The 21,617-nt window shown below is 37.7% G+C and overlaps 1 protein-coding gene and 1 non-coding gene across 2 annotated transcripts; both read right to left on the reverse strand.

Moving 5' to 3' along the window:
• Positions 1 to 15,256: 15,256 nt before the first annotated feature.
• On the reverse strand, positions 15,257 to 15,328 carry TRNAQ-CUG. The gene has a single exon. It is a non-coding gene; the product is annotated as a tRNA-Gln (tRNA).
• A 3,297-nt stretch (positions 15,329 to 18,625) lies between these two features.
• Positions 18,626 to 19,783, reverse strand: LOC113337021. The gene has a single exon (XM_026582745.1). It carries the CDS (start codon positions 19,781 to 19,783, stop codon positions 18,626 to 18,628), a length of 1,158 nt encoding a protein of 385 aa, XP_026438530.1.
• Between the last annotated feature and the right edge of the window lie 1,834 nt (positions 19,784 to 21,617).

Here is a 21,617-nt window from a genome sequence, read left to right on the forward strand (position 1 = left end):
CACTTCACAACCACCGGACCGGACCGGACATTTCATTTCCACCTAATAAATTGTTTTTATAGTACTGTATCTTGATCCCGCCTTCATTCACGCTGCTGCTGTTTCTTGATAAGCTTATGTAACTTCCTAGTTCTCTACTAACTGCAATCGACTAGTGGTAGTAGCCCTTTTACTGATGACCAACTATTGACTATCTACCTAATGGTAATGATTCCTCATTGAATTTTTTTTGACTAGTAGTTGACATCAAAAATTTAACAGCTGTGTTCCAACTTCCAACAGTTTGGTTGAACTCCAAGTAAATTTCGACTCTAAAGCAGATTAAATTTGGGCCAATTAGAAAATGATCATACTTTTTGTAATTCGTTCACAAAATGATCATATTTTTATATTTCGATTATAAAATGGTCACACTTCCATCCGATTTAACATTTTTGAATAAAACGGTGTTAACTTTTTCCATAATACCCTCCTCCAAAATACCCTCTTCATGTAATAAATTGGTTGATGTGGTGGTGATGAAGCGGTGGTGGTGGTGGAAGCTTGAGAATCTTCACTAAACCCCAGATGGGAAGCGATGAACCCTTTGGCTGAATGCGGTGTAACGATCCTGAATGCGTTCTAACGAACCTGAATGCGATGTAACGATATGTAAGCGGCGACACCACCACTTACAAATAGCACCACCACCGTCAAAAAACTATAATGAAAGTAGAATTTGAAATTATGTATGGAAGGATATGTAGGTAATTTTATTATCATATTTAACCGTGAGTCACCACTTAACTCTCTATTTAACGGAAGTATGATCATTTTGTTAATAGTTTGTAACAGTATGACTACTTTGTAAATCGCGTCCTAATAATATGACTGTTTTGCAATTTTTCCATTAAATTTTTGTTATACTCAAAACCACAACACCAAATCCGTGCACTTTTGGTTGATTGGCACTTGCAAAAATTGACTCCCATTGGCCCATATTTTTGTAAGAAGTGTCAGCAACATTAAAAAAGAAAAGAAATTATATGGAAAACATTTGAAGGAGTGTACAACTTGGAATTCAAAGTACATATTTTGATAATGACTTGTGTTAGAACGGTATGGATTAATGATAATTCAAACAAAAAGGTGGGTACTAAGCAAAAGTTTTCGACAAAATCCATCCAAATATAAATTCACAAGCCTTTCCTAATTTTGGATTTCGTTAGCGGTTGTTATTTTTTCTTTCTTTCGGAGATCAGGTTTTGTGGTTCTCATCATTCTTTTTCTGTTTTTCATTGCTTTTCCTTGGATTTGCTCAAAAATAAAGAATTAAGAACATTTTTGGTTTATAGTAAATTCTAGAGAAGAAGTTGAAAATGCATACAAAGAAAGGGGTTGTGTGGTTAATTTATGGTAAACAAGAACTCAATAAGTCTTCTTAATTAACCATGTAGCTTAAGCAATGGCATCTGCTTCAATTAGATTGTTCTACGATAAAGATAGGATATATGGGTCAGTAAACTCCCCATGAGTAGGGGTACACTTTTAAATTGACTTAGAGATTGAGTCAAGGAGTGAGTTTTCAGCCATGGGAGAGGCTATTTTACACGCTGAAAGACACATAATCAGCCGCTAGAGGGAAATTCCTGGAAGAGGTTGATTATCAGCCGCTTGAGAGAGAAAAAAATCACTCAAACGGTTGATTATGTACCTCCCCAACCCGACTTTTATTCAAAAAAATAAATAATTATCTTTATCTTCAAGAGGCTGATCATGTGTCGCCCAGGACAAGTTTTTTCCTAAACGATTGATCATGCTCTTCTTAGTCTCCACTATGACAAACTCCTTATATGAAAGAGCGTGTTAAAGACTTTCACTGAATAGATGAGTTTCACATTCCATGGTAAGAGCTAGTTTGATCTTTTGTGATCAAACTTCTTCACTTTGAATGAGCGTTCTCATTCCATAGCCCTTTCTCTAAGAAAGATGAATTTGAACCTATTATATTGCATTTTGATATCCGTTTCATCACATTATATATTGTTTGTACCGTCTATTTTATAGACGGAAGGCCCGCGAACGAAGATTCCAGAAATCTTCCTGCTCAAGTTACTTGCATATCAAGTTTAAATCGGAATTAGGGTTACACAAACTATATAAATACATGTATCATAAACCCTAAAAAGATATAGAATTATAGGTTAGCTAACCATACAATAACTATTGTAATCTCATATCAATACAATACTCTCCATGTAGGGTTCATCGTGGATGTAGGCAACACTTGCCGAACCACGTTAAATCTTTGTCTCCACGTTAAATCTAGCCCTAATTTACATCATCATCACCAATCAATCGTGTTTAGTACTTAAAAGTAATTTTGGGTACAAACATTGGCGCCGACTAAGGGGATTCGAATGAAAGAATTACGTTCTTTCCATTGAGTAAAGTGGTAGAAAACAGCAAAAATCTGCACGAGGCACCATACAAAAATCAGCGGGGAAGAAAAAAAAGGGTTCACAGTGAAAGCGTTGCAAACAGATGAAGAAACTGTTGTGAAAGTTACAGAAACAGTAGCAAAACGGTAGCAGAAGCGTTACAGAACAGTTACAGAGCTGCGAAGTGTTCCAAAGGCGTGACAGAAAGCCAAAGCCAAGCTGCATCGAACGAGCCAATCCGCCGCTACGAACCAAGCTTCCCCTGGACAAGCCGAATTGTTCAAGCCGCTCAGATCCGAGCCAAGCCAGATTCAAGCCGAGCCATGTAGTCGGTTCACAAATTGGTTTAACCTGGTTCACCAGGGCAGGTTCGGTTCAGGTCCAATCAGGTGTTGTCGCTTCAATTGCTAAGTTTCAGTTGGGATGTATGCAAATTCCAGGTAAATCAGTTAAGAAGATTGAAGCTCCACGAAGGAATTACTGTGGAATAAAACTACTTCAAAGGGTGGCAGGATAATTGGATGGAAGGAACTAAACAAACCAAAGTGCATGAGAGGTTTAGGGTTTAAGCAAACAATTTTTTTTAATGAAGCTCTCTTAACTAATCTTTCCTGGAGACTGCTTCATGAGACAGATGCTAAATGGGTACAATTGTTACAATCCAGATACTTCAGAAATACTGATCTTCTCTATGGAAATATTTTTAAAAAACAAAGGCACTTGGATATGGCAGGGGATTCAACAAGGTTTACATTGATTAAAAGATTTCATGTTTGGGAAATTGGTGATGGATCCAAAATAGATGTTAGTAATGCTCATTGGTTTAGTAATGTGAATTGCTGCTTGACTATCACAAGAAATGGTGATAGGTAAAGGACATGAAATGTGCATATCGTTAAAAAGATAACGTAACCATTGAAGTTCAGTTGTAATATTTTCCATAGCACGATACTCAGCCTCAGCGGAAGAACGAGCAACTGTTGGTTGTTTCTTTGATTTCCATGAGATAGGACTAGAACCTATGGAGACAAAATAACCTGAAGTAGAACGTCTAGTGAGTGGACATCCTTCCCAGTCAGAATCCGTGTACCCATGTAATGATAGTACACTGGATGAAGATAAAAAATGCCATACCCAATTGTACCTTTAAGATAACGAAGGACACGGTGACCAGCATCCAGATGAGTTGTTCGTGGATGTTGCATGAATTGACTTAAGTAATTGACTGCATATGTGATATCTGGACTAGTAACAGTGAGATACAATAGACGACCAATGAGACGGCGGAAAGAGCTTGGATCAGTTAAATCTTTACCATCTGTAGGAAGCAATTTAATATGTGTATCCATGGGAAAAGAAGAAACACGAGCCCCGGTAAGACCAGAGTCTTTACGTTGGCAGAGAAAAATACCTTTAGAAGATCGAGAAACCTCAATTCCTAAGAAATATTTTAAACAACCAAGATCTTTGATTGAAAAGTGAGAAGCAAGGCGTGACTTGAGTGAGTTAATAAATTCAGTATCAGTGCCAGTGATAATGATACCATCAACATAGACAAGAACAAATATAGATTTTGTTCCTTTGTGATATGTGAAAAGAGAATTGTCACATAAAGATTTCTGAAAACCCTCAGCTAGTAAGACATATGAGAGTTTAGCAAACCATTGACGAGAGGCTTGCTTAAGACCATATAAAGATTTTTTAAGTAGAAAAACTTTTGACTCACCTTTGCGTGCTAAACCCGGAGGAACTTTCATATAGATTTCTTCATCCAGGTCTCCTTGAAGGAAGGCATTGTTCACGTCTAGTTGGTGTAGGGACCAACCTTTGATTGCTGCAATAGACAACAAGACCCTAACAGTAACCAATTTAGCTACCGGTGCAAAAGTATCACAATAACCAATACCTTCTTGTTGTGTATATCCATTCGCAACCAGGCGTGCTTTATAGCGCTCAACTGTACCATCAGGATTAAATGTTATCTTAAAAACCCATTTGTATCAAATTGTTGTTTTACCAGGTGGTAAGTCGACCATAATCCATTTATTATTGGCTTCTAAAGCAATGATTTCTTTAGCCATGGCAGCACGCCATTTAGGACATTTAGTTGCCTGTGAAAAAGATCTTGGTTCTTCGGTGAGAAGAACTGCAACAAGGAATGCTTTATGAGACGGTGTGAACTTATCAAAAGATAAGTAGTTAGTCATAGGATAAGCTGAAGTTGATGTACATTCAGCTGCAGAACAATGATAGTCTTTTAAATAGACTGGTGGATTACGAACACGAGTCGATCGTGAAGTAGATGGAGGAATAACAGTCTCCGATGATGAAACTGCAGGTTGAAGAACACGCTGCAAGTTAGATGGAATAGTGGTTTCACTGACCACAGGAGATGAAGTTTCTGGAGATGGGACAATATTAATTTCCGAAACTGGATGGATGGAATATGATGCATCAACAGCTGGAGACGGGAAATTAGGTTGCACAAAATCATCAGTTGATGAAGAAATAGAGATAGGAGACTGCATAGAGCTGGCAGTCGACGAAGAAATATGTGATGATGACTGTAGAGAAGTATCAGCCGATGGATAAATAGATGCAGGGAGCTATTGTGAAAAAATAGTCAAAATACGCAGGGTTAGGATTGTGTACCTGTGGCTGTGTAAACACCGATGATGGAGAAGATATGGCATGAAACGAGAATACAGTTTCATGAAATACCACGTCTCTAGAAGTATAAGTTTTCCGGGACTCTAAATCATAAACAATGTATCCTTTCTTCCCATATGGATAACCCACGAACACACCCGGCTTTGCCCTCTGATCGAATTTATGAGAAATCTTTGTGTTCCTACCAAAACACAAGCAACCAAAAACCCGTAGTATAGAATAATCTGGTTGTGTGTTTAATAACATTTAATGTGGTGTTTTATGAGATAAAACTGGAGTTGGCATTTTATTGATTAAAAATGTAGCAGCAAGAATGCATTCTCCCCAAAATTGAAGAGGCAAATTGGATTGAAACCGCAAGGCTCGTGCTAAATTGAGAAGATGTCGATGTTTTCTCTCGACAACACCATTCTGTTGTGGAGTATAAACACAACTGTTCATGAAACCATGATTGTAAAGCATTTGATTTAAACTCAGAACCATTATCAGAATGGAAAGTCTGTAGTTGAGGAATGAGTAAAGCATTGATTCCAGAGGAGATGCTGGAAATTTTATGACCATATTGATTGATAACAAAAGAAAAAAAAATTGAAGAAACTTCAAAGTTTCTGATTTCGATTTCATGAGATACACCCAAGTACATCTAGTGAAATCGTCAACAATTGTAAGAAAATATTTTGCACCAGTAATTGATTCAATTGCAAAAGGATCCCATATATCAGCATGGATTAATTGAAAAGGACGAGTAGATAAAGATGTACTTTTATTAAATTGAAGACGAGTTTGCTTATCCCTAGGGCAGACAGTACATGAATGATTAAACTGAGAACTAATGTAATCAAAATTACGAGCTAAAAAACGAAAACAATCCTCACTGGGGTGGACAAGATGGCGATGCCATGTATCGGCATGATTATTTGCAGCTAAAGATAAAGAAAAGGACTGAAAAGTGAAATGGTAGAGGCCAGCGATACGCCTCCTCCATCCAATCGTCTTGTTCGTGTGACGGTCCTGAAAGAGAGAACACTCTTGTGAGAATTTGAGACAACAATTCGAATTGCTAGTCAGTTGACTGACTGAGATAAGATTAAATTTGAAACTCGGAATATGAAAAACATCGAGCAATTTAAGAGTAGGAGATAAACCCACAGTTCCAATGTGTGTCACAGATGTATGACTTCCATCTGGAAGTTGTACGCTCATTGGTTGAGAAACCAAAGAATATGTAGTAAAAAAAAGATAAAGAAGAAAAGATGTGGTGAGTTTCACCACTGTAAATTATCCATACATGAGTAGAGCAAGACAAGGCAGTACCTGCGAAGTTAGCGGATGAAATTGATTGTTGGACTTCATGTTGTGGATCAAGAAGAGAGAGCAAACGAGCATATTGAGCATCACTTATTGCAGGTGCAACTAATGTAGAGGCTGATGCGTTAACAGCAGCAAGAGCATGAGAATCTGAATCCCTGGACTTTGGCAGATCTTTTGGATATTCGTTCAGCTTCCAGCAAGTCTACCTTGTATGGCCGTGTTTGTTGCAATGATCACAGAAAGGGCGAGAACGTTTGTTGGCTCCATTGTTTTGATAAGAACGTTGATTACGCTGATCACTGTGAATAACATTCAGGGTTGCAAATTCAATCTGAGGAAGAGAGGATGAGTTAAACCTTGCTGTTGCTCCTCCTGCATCACAAGATTATAGAGTTTAGATGCAGACGACATTGGTTCCATCAACAGACACTGACTGCGCAATGCAGAGAACCTATCATGCAGCCCCTGTAAAAACTCCATGGCTCTATCTTTATTATGATGGTCTACTGATAGACACATGTATGTGTCTAATATGTCTCAATTGTACGTATTGTTAGTGCTCGATTTTGTATTTAGTTTGTTATTTTATGTCTTTGTAGGTATTTATAGAGAAATAAGCTCTTGCGGCGAAATTGGCTCGAAAGGTGGTGTTTTACACCCCCAGATAAAGTACTAAAGGCACCCCAGAAAAATTACTAAAGGCACCCATGGGAATGTGTTATTCGGACTCCAGCAACGGATAAGGGGCGACCACTGGATAAGGGGTGTCCTTCTTCTAAAATTCAAATTTCATTTTTGGCGGGAAAATTTCCTTCTTCACTGGCAGATTTTTGATCGAAGTTTTGAACGTGTTCTAGGGAGATTCAATGGCTGATTTTTGGTAAGAAGTTGTGATATGGCCTAGCAAACACGTTGTGGGCTTTTGGTTCGATCAGAATTAGCTAGAATCGGCTAGGCAATCCACGGGTTGCAAACAGGGAAAACACGTACAGGGAGAAGATATCCACGGGTTCTGGAAGAATTTGTACGTGTTCTGATGATGTGTAATGACTTGAACGACTTGTTGGAGCGTGACAAAGATAAACATGGATAGTTTTCACGTAATTGACAGCTGCAGATACGTGATCGAGATAAAAAAAGGAAAGAAAAATATATCGTTTAATGCCGAGTAATGGGAGAATATTTGGAGTGATTGAGCAAGATTTTATGAGGCTAAAGGATTCTCGAGAGTCAGAGAAGGGTGTCGAGAGTTTGGGGTTGAGAAAAGAGCTCAGGAAGCAGAAATCACGAGTTGCAGAAACTCGGTTCCTGCTGCTGGTGCTGAAGAACGCGAAGAACATGAAGAACGGACATCCAGGAACCGTCGTTCTTCAACAGTGACAACGACAGGTCAGCGTGGGTCTTAGAAACACAGCGACAATAGCACTTCTCTTTTATCGTTCTTTTGTGACGCTTCCTGTGGGTCGCACATTAGCTGTTTACACCATTTTCTCTTCTTCTCTTCATTGTAAACACCATTTGAGCAATAAATAAATATTTTGAGCGTGTTTTTATCATGATTAGCTAAACCCAACACTGGGACGACGGAGGAGGGTGAATTTCATACACGGGTAAATTTATTTTATTCTTTTTTATGACTTTTGCATTAATTTAAAATTGAAATATGATTTGAATTAATTGGTTGTTATTTAATTTGATGATGTATGCTTAGCTTAGGTGTTTTGATATATCATGTTTAGGACTTACAATCGATGTTTTGAGAATCTATCTTGGCAAAATCAGAGTCCATGTTAATTTTATTGAGTTTTAAATTGTCAAAAAAGAGAATTATTTTTTTTTTATTTTTTTAAGAGACTTTCCATTTTTTTTTGTAATTATTATTATTATTTTTGTATTTATTTTCATTGGACTGGATTTTGGACAATTTATTTTAATTTTAAACACTACAGAAGGGTTATATAAAAAAAAAAAATAAATATAAACTGTTTGCAGGGAAGGACGACGATTACAATATCGTCTCGGCCCCTCGGGTTCGCACACTGACACCGGAGTCAGTGGCCCGAGTCGACTACAGCGGTTCTTCGCCCGTCTGGTACGGGAGGTAAACTTCTAAAACACCCGTGAATCTCCTGTCAGCAGGTTTACTGTCTGCCTTAAGGTGATTATATGTTGAGGACTGAACCGGTTACTTTAATTTCCTAGTAAAGGGCAAGAACTGGCCATATAAGATAAGGGTTCGGATTTCATCACGGTTCCCTTCTTTCCCGCCTTAGGAAAACGAAACCTAACGCGAACCCAAGCTTAAAATTTGATTAGAACGAGACCGATAGGGTAACGAGCTTGGTAGGAAAATTTTTCGAAAAATATTGGTTACCCTTTTAAGCATACTTCAAAGTTCTTGATGGTTTCTGTAAGTTGAATGCGTGACTGCGCCGCCTTGTAATACCGGTGAGGCTTTGGGTATCAAAGCTCCACTGAGCTTCCCTTGCCTCGATTCAACTTACATTAGCTCGGATTGATTCCAGAGGGGTGTGCTCAAATTGTAACGAATTCCCTTTTGAAGGAATAGAAGTTGGTCTAGAAAACAATCTAAGTGGAGCCATCATGCTTTTTGTTTGCTAGATTCTATAGGTTTGATTTGGTCGAGTCAGCATTGTTTGTGATTGTGTAGAATTCCCTTGCAATTAAGAATGTCGAACTTGTATGATAGAAGCCAATACAATGAGTATCGACCTGAATTTGAATATGGACATCATTCTTTTTATGACCATAGTGTGAATAGTGGTTGGGAACGCCAAACTTTTGAAAGTTATAGTCCATACCATGGTGAGCCCAATTACTATCCACATGCGCACAGGTCATACGAGCAAAATAATCCTCTTATTTCTTTAGAAGAGTCTCTCAAGAGTTTTAATGAGTCAACACAGAAGTTATTTTTGAAAGGGACTTATAATATTCCGCTTCCAGAAGAGTTCGTAGAGCAGTCAAGTAAGATGTCTCTAGAAGAGTCCCTCAAGCAATTTACTGAGAGTACAAATAGGATTGTGGAAAAACTTGCTCAGGATAGTCTTAAATGCCAATATAGTGTATCCAATAATACCCTTGGGAATGAAGATAGTTATTCACATAATCAAGATAACGAGGTTAGAATTGGTAACACTACTTGTTTTGATGAGGTTCGATCTTTTTCATGTTATTACAATGATGATTATGATGAGGATAGTGTTGATGAAGAAATATATAGGCATAGTAATGAGGAATCTGTTACTCCCAATGAGATTTATAATGATAATATTATTTCTAGTTCAAATCCAAATAATTTTAATAATTATTCACCTATTCAAAAGGACGAGGATTTAACTAGAGATACCACCGTTTTAGACGAAGATTACGAAGCCGATAATGGTTTAGAGGAACGAGTTTATTGTGAGAATATTGTATTAGAGTCTAGGGATTTAGAAACATTAGTCTTAGACGAAGAACATGAACTCGTAGAGATTTTAAATATGAGTGAGGATGCATCACCTGAGTATAATTTACAAGTAGCAATTGACCATTTTCAGTGTTTTGATGATCTAGAAATTAGGGAAATTGTAGCTAGTCTATCTAGAGACATCCAAAATTCTAAGTTTGGGGGTGGTTATCATCCATGTGCTTTCACTCTTATAAAGGTCCCTCACTTGGGACTTGACATACGTGCCTCAACCATTTTACAAGATTATCTTCATACACGTTTTCCGGAACCTAATGATGTCCAGAAAGAAGCTCAGTTGTTAAAAACCCATCCTATGGTTGATGTGGTTAACCTAGGCTATGATACCAAGATTGACTTTGTTTTCCCACCAAAAAATTTTCTTCCAATTGTGGGAACATATGATTTTCAAATGTGTCACTTATTAAGTTCTGAGACTAAGCCTAAGTACTTTAGGTTAATAGAATCGACACATTTTCTTAACAATGACTACTACTCTCATTGTGGTCAGTTATGTAAGTCAAATCTTATTGACTTAGAGGATCCTCAGTTCTTTAGGTTATTATTGTGCGCTTCTAAGATCATATTTGAGTTTTTCCAGACTCTAGGACCTAATGATTCAGATCCCACCTATGAAGAAACGCAGCCAATGAAAATTTTCTATTTAGACCCTTTCATAGAACCTGAACCTGAACCACAATTAGATATAAATTTCTTAATCAGGAAACTAAGTAAGGGCATGCTAGTCTCGTTCACTTTCTTGGTTTATTTCAGTTTCCTTTGGTCAGCTCTTTTTGGTTTTGAAGACCCACAGTTATTTCGACTGTTACTTTATGGTTCGAGTTGACTAATCCTTTCCTAAGTCTGGCTGAAGACTTTAAACTTAGCACTTCTTGGGAGGTAACCCATTCACACGCAACACCGTAATATGTTTCCTTAACTCTTTTGCTTCAAATGGTAACCGTTTCTCCTTGTTCATGCTTTTAATATTATCTTTAGAACATTGAGGACAATGTTAGATTTAAGTTTGGGGGTATGGGAGAAACTTTATAGTTGCAATTATTAAACTCCAGAGCCTAGAAATTTATGCCTATTAAGGTTTGTACTAACCAATCTAAGTGGATGGGAACATCTTGGTTATAGGAGTTGAGGAACCAATCTGATTAGATGGAAACATCTAAAGAGTTTATTCATAAAAGCACAGAGCTCAGGTGTTAGAATTAAAAAAAACATGGTAGTTTCGCCATATCTCGTGATGGAAACATCGAAAGAATCCTGATCACTTATTTTTCTTTTTACCTTTTTACCATTACTAGGGTGAAGTAGAGTGACTGAGATATATCAAAAAAAAAAAAAAAAAAAAATTGAGACCAGACCATCAGACCAACCGGAATAAATTCAATAAAGTCAACCACTGGAACCCTTGTATATGCCAGTTGTGTTGACCTAGAGTTAGGATTATCGACTACTGGTTCCCTTGTATATGCCAGTGTGTTGATATTAGTCCAAGACCAGTATCTCAGTCCATTAGGATAGGTTCACCTTAGTCAACATCATCTATTTTTCTCTTTATCCATCTTCTTAATCTTTCCATGTGATTGGTTGACTCCGGTTATGATGTCCAGAAACTATCTGAGTAGAGGTCTGTCACTTTATATGAATTTTAGTATGCTTGAGTGCAAACTCGTGTACAACAATTGGAATTTCGCATCAGGGTACTTCCTCTTGTAGTCAATGAGAGTATGAAAACCAAGGAGATTCTTTAGTGCCTTCCAAGGTTCTGTGTAGATAGCTAGGGTCTGGAGTGAAGGTTTTGTGGGTACACCTCTGGTAAACCCTCCCGAGATTAACTCGGTCACTAGGGACACCTAGTGAGTTAGGATATTATTTTACATATTAGTTTTGCTCAAGGACTAGCAAATAATAAGTTTGGGGGTGTTGATAGACACATTTATGTGTCTAATATGTCTCAATTGTACGTATTATTAGTGCTCGATTTTGTATTTAGTTTGTTATTTTATGTCTTTGTAGGTATTTATAGAGAAATAAGCTCTTGCGGCGAAATTGGCTCGAAAAGTGGTGTTTTACACTCCCAGGATAAAGTACTAAAGGCACCCCAGAAAAATTACTAAAGGCACCCCATGGGAATGTGTTATTCGGACTCCAGCAACGGATAAGGGGCGACCACTGGATAAGGGGTGTCCTTCTTCTAAAATTCAAATTTCATTTTTGGCGGGAAAGTTTCCTTCTTCACTGGCAGATTTTTGATCGAAGTTTTGAACGTGTTCTAGGGAGATTCAATGGCTGATTTTTGGTAGGAAGTTGTGATACGGCCTAGCAAACACGTTGTGGGCTTTTGGTTCGAACAGAATTAGCTAGAATCGGCTAGGCAATCCACGAATTGAAAACAGGGAAAACACGTACAGGGAGAAGATATCCACGGGTTCTGGAAGAATTTGTACGTGTCTGATGATGTGTAATGACTTGAACGACTTGTTGGAGCGTGACAAAGATAAACAGGGATAGTTTTCACGTAATTGATAGCTGCAGATACGTGATCGAGATAAAAAAAGGAAAGAAAAATATATCGTTTACTGCCGAGTAATGGGAGAATATTTGGAGTGATTGAGCAAGATTTTATGAGGCTGTTGGGTATAAAAAGGATTCTCGAGAGTCAGAGAAGGGTGTCGAGAGTTTGGGGTTGAGAGGAGAGCTCAGGAAGCAGAAATCACGAGTTGCAGAAACTCGGTTCCTGCTGCTGCTGAAGAACGCGAAGAACATGAAGAACGGACGTCCAGGAACCGTCGTTCTTCAACAGTGACAACGACAGGTCAGCGTGGGTCATAGGTGTGGGTCTTAGAACCACAGCGACAATAGCACTTCTCTTTTATCGTTCTTTTGTGACGCTTCCTGTGGGTCGCACATTAGCTGTTTACACCATTTTCTCTTCTTCTCTTCATTGTAAACACCATTTGAGCAATAAATAAATATTTTGAGCGTGTTTTTATCATGATTAGCTAAACCCAACACTGGGACGACGGAGGAGGGTGAATTTCATACACAGGTAAATTTATTTTATTCTTTTTTATGACTTTTGCATTAATTTAAAATTGAAATATGATTTGAATTAATTGGTTGTTATTTAATTTGATGATGTATGCTTAGCTTAGGTGTTTTGATACATCATGCTTAGGACTTACAATCGATGTTTTGAGAATCTATCTTGGCAAAATCAGAGTCCATGTTAATTTTATTGAGTTTTAAATTGTCAAAGAATATATGAATGAACCATGTGTAGTGAATTCGGCCAAATCCTTAGTCCCAGTACCTCTAGCCCATTGTTAATATTTTTGTATATATAATTTTATTAAATCTAAAATTTCATTTCCTTCACAAGTCTGAAACGAATCTTTTTACTACTATCACTACAACAATTTTGAAAATTCCATCATCTACAAAATCTTTTCTTGCACCACAGATGCAAGGCTGAATGGGTCTGAATGTATCAAGTTGATCCCACAACGTCTTGATTTGAGTAAAATACATCGCAACAGTATTATTCTCCTGTTTCGGAGATGAAATCTCTTGTTTCAGGGCAAACAGCTTCAGTGCATTAGCATGAGAAAACCGATTTTTAATCTCCAACCATTGTTCCCGTGCAGATGGGAAAGCCATGATGTTGGATCTGATAACTGGATCGACTGAATGTTCAACCCATCTACCCACCAAATCGTCTGCACGAGTCCAATATATGAGATCAGTTGGATCCGTGGGTTTGGTAATTGTTCCATCAATATAACCTAGTTTAGCTTTGGCACTTAAGGCTTTACGAATACCTCTTTCCCAGATGCAATAGTTATCATCTGTGAGGAGAGTAGTGAATATGACGCTGGTAGGATTATCAGTGGGGTGCACGTAGTAGGGACACTTGATAGAGAAAGAGCTGAATCTCTATTGGGTATTGATTCACCAGTAGGTGGAGGGGTTTGAGTATCATCTTCACCAGGCATGATGATGCAGTTGTTGAGAAAGAAAAGAAAAACTTAAGAAAAAAAATTCTAACCTAACTCTAGATTACCATAATGCAATATTGAGTTTTGGGTTTTCTATCTCACACAATTGTGTGTTTCCATTCATTGATTGAAGAATATATAGTGAATACAAGTTAGAAGAAGTTACAATTGATCCAGATACATCGCAAGTAAACAAAAGAATCGGAAGACTAAGAAACAGATAGTTAGCAAGCTAAAAAGAAAGGAGGACTGAACTTCCTACTGACTTTGTTACAACAACTTGGACTATTAACAGATAGGTGATAATGTACAACAACTTAATAGTAAAGGAAAACAAAACACGGTATCTTTGAAAATGTTCACCAGTCTGGATGGCCCGTCGCAGAGGTTTTTATTCTTTAAAATATCCCTAAAATTCGTTTGATAGAGGATAACCTCCAAAGATCTATCACTAAGTATGTAGTTGCGCTTTTATGTCGAATATATTTCATGAACTCAAAATTTCCATCCAATGTTTGCTTGATTCTACCAGGTAGGGTAGCTTAAGCATGTCAAGGCTTGGACACCTCCCCCCGACCCATTATTAGCTCCCATCTCCTTTTTAATGTTGGTACACTTAGCTCCCTGTATCCACCTAAGGCGCATGATTCCATCACTGTCCATCAACATTAGTATGGATAAAAATGGACGAGACAACTTTTTGGGCACTAAAAAGTTTTATGACTTTTATACTGATCAGACCCGAAAACTTTGCAACACCCATCAATTCCACTTGTAACATTCCACCTCAAGAAGCAACAAAAACAAAAAGAATGAACAAAATAAATCCCACTCACTCGCACAATAAGTCGATAGAATATCTCTCATTCTCTTTTTTTTATTGCAAAAATGCGTTAGCCTTTCTGTTTTACAACGAATGAGTGCTTCAACCACATCTATTATTTGCGTTTTACTTATAAATGATTGTAGCTTTTTTAGATTATCTTAACCAAAAAATGGTCTGCTCATTTAACTAACAAATAAAATAATTAATTATAAAGTTTGATGTTGCAGCTTTCGAATAGATATCCATTTACTATCTGAAAATGAAAGATAACTGATTTTTTTGTGGCGTGGTGGTGGTCTCCTTTAGTTAGCCGTTTGATGTCAATTACTTCTTGGAAACTCCACATGTATGCCACTATTGCACATAAAATCATAAGATGCCTTGATAGGTTTAGAGATTCTACACATTTTGCTTGATATATTATGTTTACCGTACGATCGAATGATATTGAAAATACCCTCGGAATTGCGAAACAACTAGCTGGTGGAAAAAAAGAAAGAGGTTCCACCGAGAATTGAACTCGGACTTGGAAAAAAAAAGAAAGAGGTTCCACCGAGAATTGAACTCGGGTTACCAGATTCAGAGTCTGATGTCCTAACCGCTAGACCATGGAACCATTTGTTGTTCAATAATTTTTTAACTTTTATAAGTCATAGCTTTACAGGGTTGGCTGCTTAGCACAAGCGCTCAGTATCACCAACACCAATGTTCTGAAAGCCGGACCGGACCAAATAAATACTGCTACTTCCAAATAAATCGCGTTCCGTCCCTTGGATCAAGGTCATCACATATAATAACATGGGTTAAGTGGTAAAATATCCCAAAATAGATCCCAAGGTTGTGAAAATGCCCCGAACGTTAGGGAAAGATTTAAATGTCCCATTCCGTTAGAGAGAGTTAAGTAATCGAAATTGTCCTTCAGGGTACATTGTTCATAATTCAGGGTTCAGTTTTTAAAATTCAGGGTTCAGGACTTAGGGTTCAGGGTTTGGGGTTCAGGGTTTAGGATTCAGGTGGTGGTGGTGATGCTGGTGGTGCGGTGGTATTGGTGGTGGCATTGATGGTGATAATGGCGGTGGTAGTGGCAGTGATGGTGGTGGTGGTGGTAATGGTGGTGGCAGCGATAGTGATAGTGGCGGTGATGGCGGTGGTGGCGGTGGTAGTGGTGGTGGTGGTGGTGGAGGAGGAGGCGGTGACGGTAGCGTTGGCGGTGGTGTTGGTGGTGGTTGTTCTAGTGGTAGTGGTGGTGGTGGGGATGGTTATGGTAGTGGTGGTGGTGGGGGTGATGGCAGCGATGGTGGTTGGTGGTTGTTCGTTTGGTGGTGATGGTGGTAGTGGCGGATTGGGGCATTTTGATTAAGAAGGATAAAAATGGAATTTCAAAACTCCGTTGACCGGTCAAGATGGCCAATTTTGATCAAAATGGCCCAAAACTAACGGAATTGGGCATTTTAATCTTTTCCCTAAGAATGATTTTTTTGGGACCATGGTTTTTTTTTGGGGGAACATGGTTTTATTTTAGGTAAAGACATTAGAAGTAATTCTAGGTCATCCCGTATCTAGTTATTTATTTAATACCTAATCTACCCTCTTAATTAATGTTAGGTTATGATTAGTGAATGATTTAGTTAAAAATAATTAGTGAGATTAAATTAAAAGATGGGTTTATTATTAGTTGAGTAGAATTATTGAGAGAGTAGAGTTAGAGAAGATGAAGGAGAAAAACATGGAAAATAGATTTTTTTTCCAATTCACTAAGTTTGAGTATTCAAATGATGAAAACTCATCTGATTCTTCATCTCCATCCTCTCCTAAAATATTTGTTAATCTTCAAAATGATCCGGATTTGAACTGGATTTTGAACAGTTCGGTTACTTTATATGAAGAACAAGTAACTGAACTCATCTGAAGTTGTAGTTCGGTTACTTTATATGAAGAACAAGTAACCGAACTCATCTGAAGTTGTATTTCGGTTGCCCCGTGAGATGAACAAGTAACCGAACTCATCTGAAAGTGTAGTTCGGTTACTTGTTCCAAACACGTAGGTTACCGAACTCTCTAATAATAGAATCTCTAGGAGTTACAACGTTATGTTCGGTTGGTTCTCAACTAACCGAACTTTGGTGTACAAAGTTCGGTTGGTTCGCAAACTGCATGCACTTTTGATATAACCGAACTTTACGTAATATAAGAGTATATAAGTTTACAAAGTTCGGTTCTTTCGCAAACTTGAACCTAACAGCTAACCAACCGAACTTTGAGTTCGATTTCTGCGATAAAATTGTGAAGTTACCAAACTTAACAAACAAAAAAAATGTGAAGTTCCAGCGTCTATTGGCTAAGTTCGGTTACTTTGTAGTTTTAATTTTTTTTGTGAAAAACCGAACTCTAATGGCTAAGTTCGATTATTTTGGAACTCAACATAGTGGCCACAACAACACAGTTCGGTTAGACTGGATTTGTTTTTTTTTTCGGTTCTAAGGGTGGAGTTCGGTTACTTTGTAGTTTTAAATTTTTTTGCGAAACAACCGAACAGAGAGTTCGGTGACTTAGTTTTAAATCTAATAGAACCGAACTGTTCTTCGTGTTCTTCATTTTCAAGAAGTTCGGTTAGTAAACTAGGGTTTTTTGGAAAATCGACCTAACCGAACATGGCTCTGTAACTCCTATTAAAATCCTATTTTGATGATTTCTGTTCGATTGAAGCAATCAAAATCAAATTAAAGTGAAGCGTTTGTTGGAAAATACCTCCGGAGTGGTCCCATGGCAGAATCAGGCTGCGGCTGGCGTCTTTTATACTCGATAAAATTATCATGTAACCGAACTTAATTGTGATTGCATTGATGTTGTTACATTTCTTAAATAGGCGGTGGTGTTGGTGGTGGGAGGAGGTGGTGGTGGTAATCGGTGGTTGGTGGTGGTGATAATTGGAGGTGGTGGTGGTGGTAATCGGCGGTGGTGGGCGGTGGTGGTAATCGGTGGTTGGTGATGGTGATAATCGTAGGTGGTGGTGGTGGTGGGCGGTGGTGGTGGGAGGAGGTGGTGGTTATATATATATAGGTGATTATTAGGTTGGTTTTAAATTAAATTAGGTTAAGGGTAGGTTAGTCATTTCAACATTTTAGGACACCCATTATCACTATAGAGAAGGTGGCCTAATAAAATCATGGTCCCCTCAAAAAATCATAATCCCTAAAAAATCATTCTTTCCCTAACGTCCGGGACATTTTCACAACCTAGAGATCCATTTTGATGCATTTTGCCACTTAACCCTAATAACATCACATCTCTTAAGCAAAACGACCAAAGCGTGAGTCTAGCGATCATCAAGATGAGCCGTAACTCTCATGAAATCCATTGTCACAACAAAACGACCAAAGCGTGAGTCTAGCGATCATCAAGATGAGTCGTAACTCTCATGAAATCCATTGTCACAATTTAATTTTTGGGATTGTTTGTTTAAGTAGAAGGTAAGTGTAGGGTGGAAAATGTGGCCTAGCTGAAGATAGGGAATTATTGCGACTACCACCACCACAAGTAGACTAGCTAGTGGTGGTTTTTTCCTCGTGTCCTGGCAAGCCGTTACCTTATCTTCTACTCACTCTCTTCTGAAACTTGCAAACGACGTCATCAACGAGTTATCCAATCCCTATCTATATAACTTCCAATAACGGGTAAGGGTAATATTGACATATTAGCAAACGTGTATGCAGGACCATTTTGAGTGGAGGACCGAAATCGGCCTTTCGCGGACGGAAAATGACTCACAGAAATGGTGCACTTAGTAAGTAGAGGAACAGGTAACACGTGGAATCTTGTTTGTTTTGTTGTCTTCCTCTGGGACCCGTTTTTGGCAGTTGGTTTGTTAAATATAGTTATCTTTTTTATTTTGATGGAAAAAATAATATATTAATTAAGCAATAAAGTACCTAAGATTTACAATATCTTTTCTCTCAAAAATATTAGACATCACACTGGAATGAGATATCCTTAGCTGAATTTGGTTCGAGAAATTTCGAAAATTCTTTGCCCGCGCTTCCTTAACTACCTTGTTCGTTGCTGAGTTATATCTTCTGTTAATATATTGCACCTGAACTTGAGGGAGTTTTTGCAGAATTGTTTGGGTCTCCTTTATGGTGTTTCCTGCACTCCAATCTGGGATCTTACATTCTTTATTGATGGTTTCAGCTAGCATTTTGCAATCTGTAACTAAAGTAACACTAGATAAAATATTATCACTCAGCCAAGAGGAGGCTTTTAATAAAGCTTTTGATTCTGCATGGAATGCTGAAGAAGCTCTATCTGATCCCGCTGCAATTTGCATAAAAGTTTCGTTTTCCACTGAATATAGTATGAAAGCATATCCCATGGTTGAGTTCTCCTTTTTAAAAGCCGCATCTATGAATAGAATCCAGTCCGACGTTATTCTTGACCATTTTTCTTCGTATATCTTACCTTTTTGAACCCTTTTGTTCTTCTCAATATTCTCTTGAGGGTATTGTTGTAAGAATTTTCTTATTTGTTCTATAAGAGAATTTGGGTTTGGTTTAGTTTTATCAAAAACTACTGAGCATCTATATTTCCATATAAACCAAGAGATTGTTGCAATTTTATCAGAGAGTTTTTCAAAATCTGGTTCCGTAATCCACTCTTTAATCCATGTTGCGATTGAATCTGTAGTGATTCTTGAGTTGACTACTTCTAGGGAGAGCCCAAACCAAACAGCTCTAGCAAAAGGACAAGATCTTAGTAGGTGTTGCTCTGTTTCTTGTACTTGGGCATTACACATTGGGAAATCCGTTTTGAAATCTTTGTTGTGTGCTCCAAGTCTTGCATTTGTTGGGGGAGCTTTTTGAGCTAATTTCCAAATGAATAACTTAATCCTCGGAATCACTTTAATTTTCCAAATATTTTGCCAAGGAACTTCAACTGAGTTGTTGTTATCTTGGTCTTGGTTAATAAGGAAATTGTAGACATTTTTTGCAGAGAAAATTCCTGAGGAGTGGTGTTGCCATCTAACCTTATCTTGTTCTTGACTATTTGGAGAAATGGCTAGGATTTTTTCTTTCATATCCTCAGTGAAGAGAGTCTCTAGTTTATCTTGATCCCAAGCTTCTTCTTGTGTAATCAGTCCACTCACCCTTTGTGGAATATGCTCTGTAGACTCTGTTGGTTTTTGAATAGTATTTTCATTAGGAATCCATTTATCTTCCCAAATTTTGACCGAAGCTCCATTTTTGATTTGCCAAACGAAGTTTCCTTTTATGAGGCTTAACCCTTTTTGTATGCTTGTCCAAATCCAAGATAAATTTGTTGTTCTGGAACCTTTGAAGGGGTGGTTATTAGGAAAATATTTGGCTTTCAATAATCTATCCCAAAGTTGATCGTGTTCTGAAATAAGTCTGCTAGCCAGCTTCGTTAGGAGGGCAATATTGAATTGATGTGGGTTTTTAATTCCAAGTCCTCCTTGTGATATTGGTTTGCAAATGCTGGCCCAAGCCTTAAAATAACCTCCTCTTTTTTTGTTCTTATCTTTATTCCACCAAAAGTCTCTTTAGATTTTATCCATTTTGTCTAGTGTTTCCTTAGGAAGGTCAAGGATCTGCATCTGGTAGGTAGGGTAACCTTGTAGTACAGATTTTATCAGCACCGTTCTTCCAGCTTGAGAGAGTAATTTCGATTTCCAACCTTGCAGAGTATGATAATACTTTTGTAGAACGGGTTCAAAATTCTCCTTTCTTTTTTATCAAAAAAGAGTGGCGTTCCTAAGTATTTATCATTTTTTGTCATCATAGGGACTTTTAAAATTTTCGCAATAATTTTCCCATGTTTCGGATGAATTCTATGGCTGAAATATATTCTGGATTTTTGAATATTTGTCATTTGACCCGTTATTTCACCAAACCTGGATAAGATATCTAGAAGATTTTTTGCTTCACCTAAGTCGGCTTTTGTGAAAAGGAAGCAATCATCTGCGAAGAAAAGGTGGGAAATGTTTGAGGCATTTTTGTTTATCTTTAGACCAGAAATTTTCCTATCGGAAACCGCCTTTTCTAGAAGCCTGGATAGGATCTCCATGCAGATTAGGAAGAGGTATGGAAAGAGAGGGTCGCCCTGTCTTAGCCCTCTAGAAGTTTTGAAAGTAGGACCCGTAGAGCCATTTAGAAGGATGGAGTAAGAAGTTGTAGAAATACATTGCATAATGAGATTAACCCAAGAATTGCTTGTGACACCCCAAATACTAAACCTTCTTAGCAAATAGGATTATAACATAATTTCCAAATGAAGCATCAAACCAAGATTACCGATTCCAATAATCATAATTACATGAGCTAATCCCAAAGGCAAACTCATACACTCTGGTATTATATAAATGAAGATCTCTCGAGTGATATGATTATAATAATGTGTTGTTTTACAGATTAACAAAAATATACATATACAAAAGCTACGCAACATCTCTAATACGATAAAAGCTTTAAGCCACAAAACGGTTATTTTCGAGCGCACCTTTTCTTCTGATTACTGAAAACTGAAGTGGGAACGAGTGAGCACATCATCCCAAAGGGTTGCCCAATGGAAACAAATAACTTTAAAGTAATCACTAATATGCTTCACAGTTCTAAAAGAATATATACTGAAAGAAACAAGAAGCAACTAATCATACATCTATTTATGCATCGTGAAGCAAGTGTCACTCTAACCTCGCCAAACTCATTGGAGAAGACGATGCGAAAGCAACTCTAATCAATAATAATAACATCGTCCAGACAAACCATGGTTCAGAATATTACTATCAAGATCAGGAAGTTAGACAAACAAGTATAATATGCACACGAGTGATTTCCCAAAACTAAAATAATATATATAATAAGGAAACGGGGAAGAAGCCGCCCTACTAGGTA

This window comes from Papaver somniferum, chromosome 1 (genome assembly GCF_003573695.1).
Source record: "Papaver somniferum cultivar HN1 chromosome 1, ASM357369v1, whole genome shotgun sequence".
Taxonomy (NCBI): Eukaryota; Viridiplantae; Streptophyta; class Magnoliopsida; order Ranunculales; family Papaveraceae; genus Papaver; species Papaver somniferum.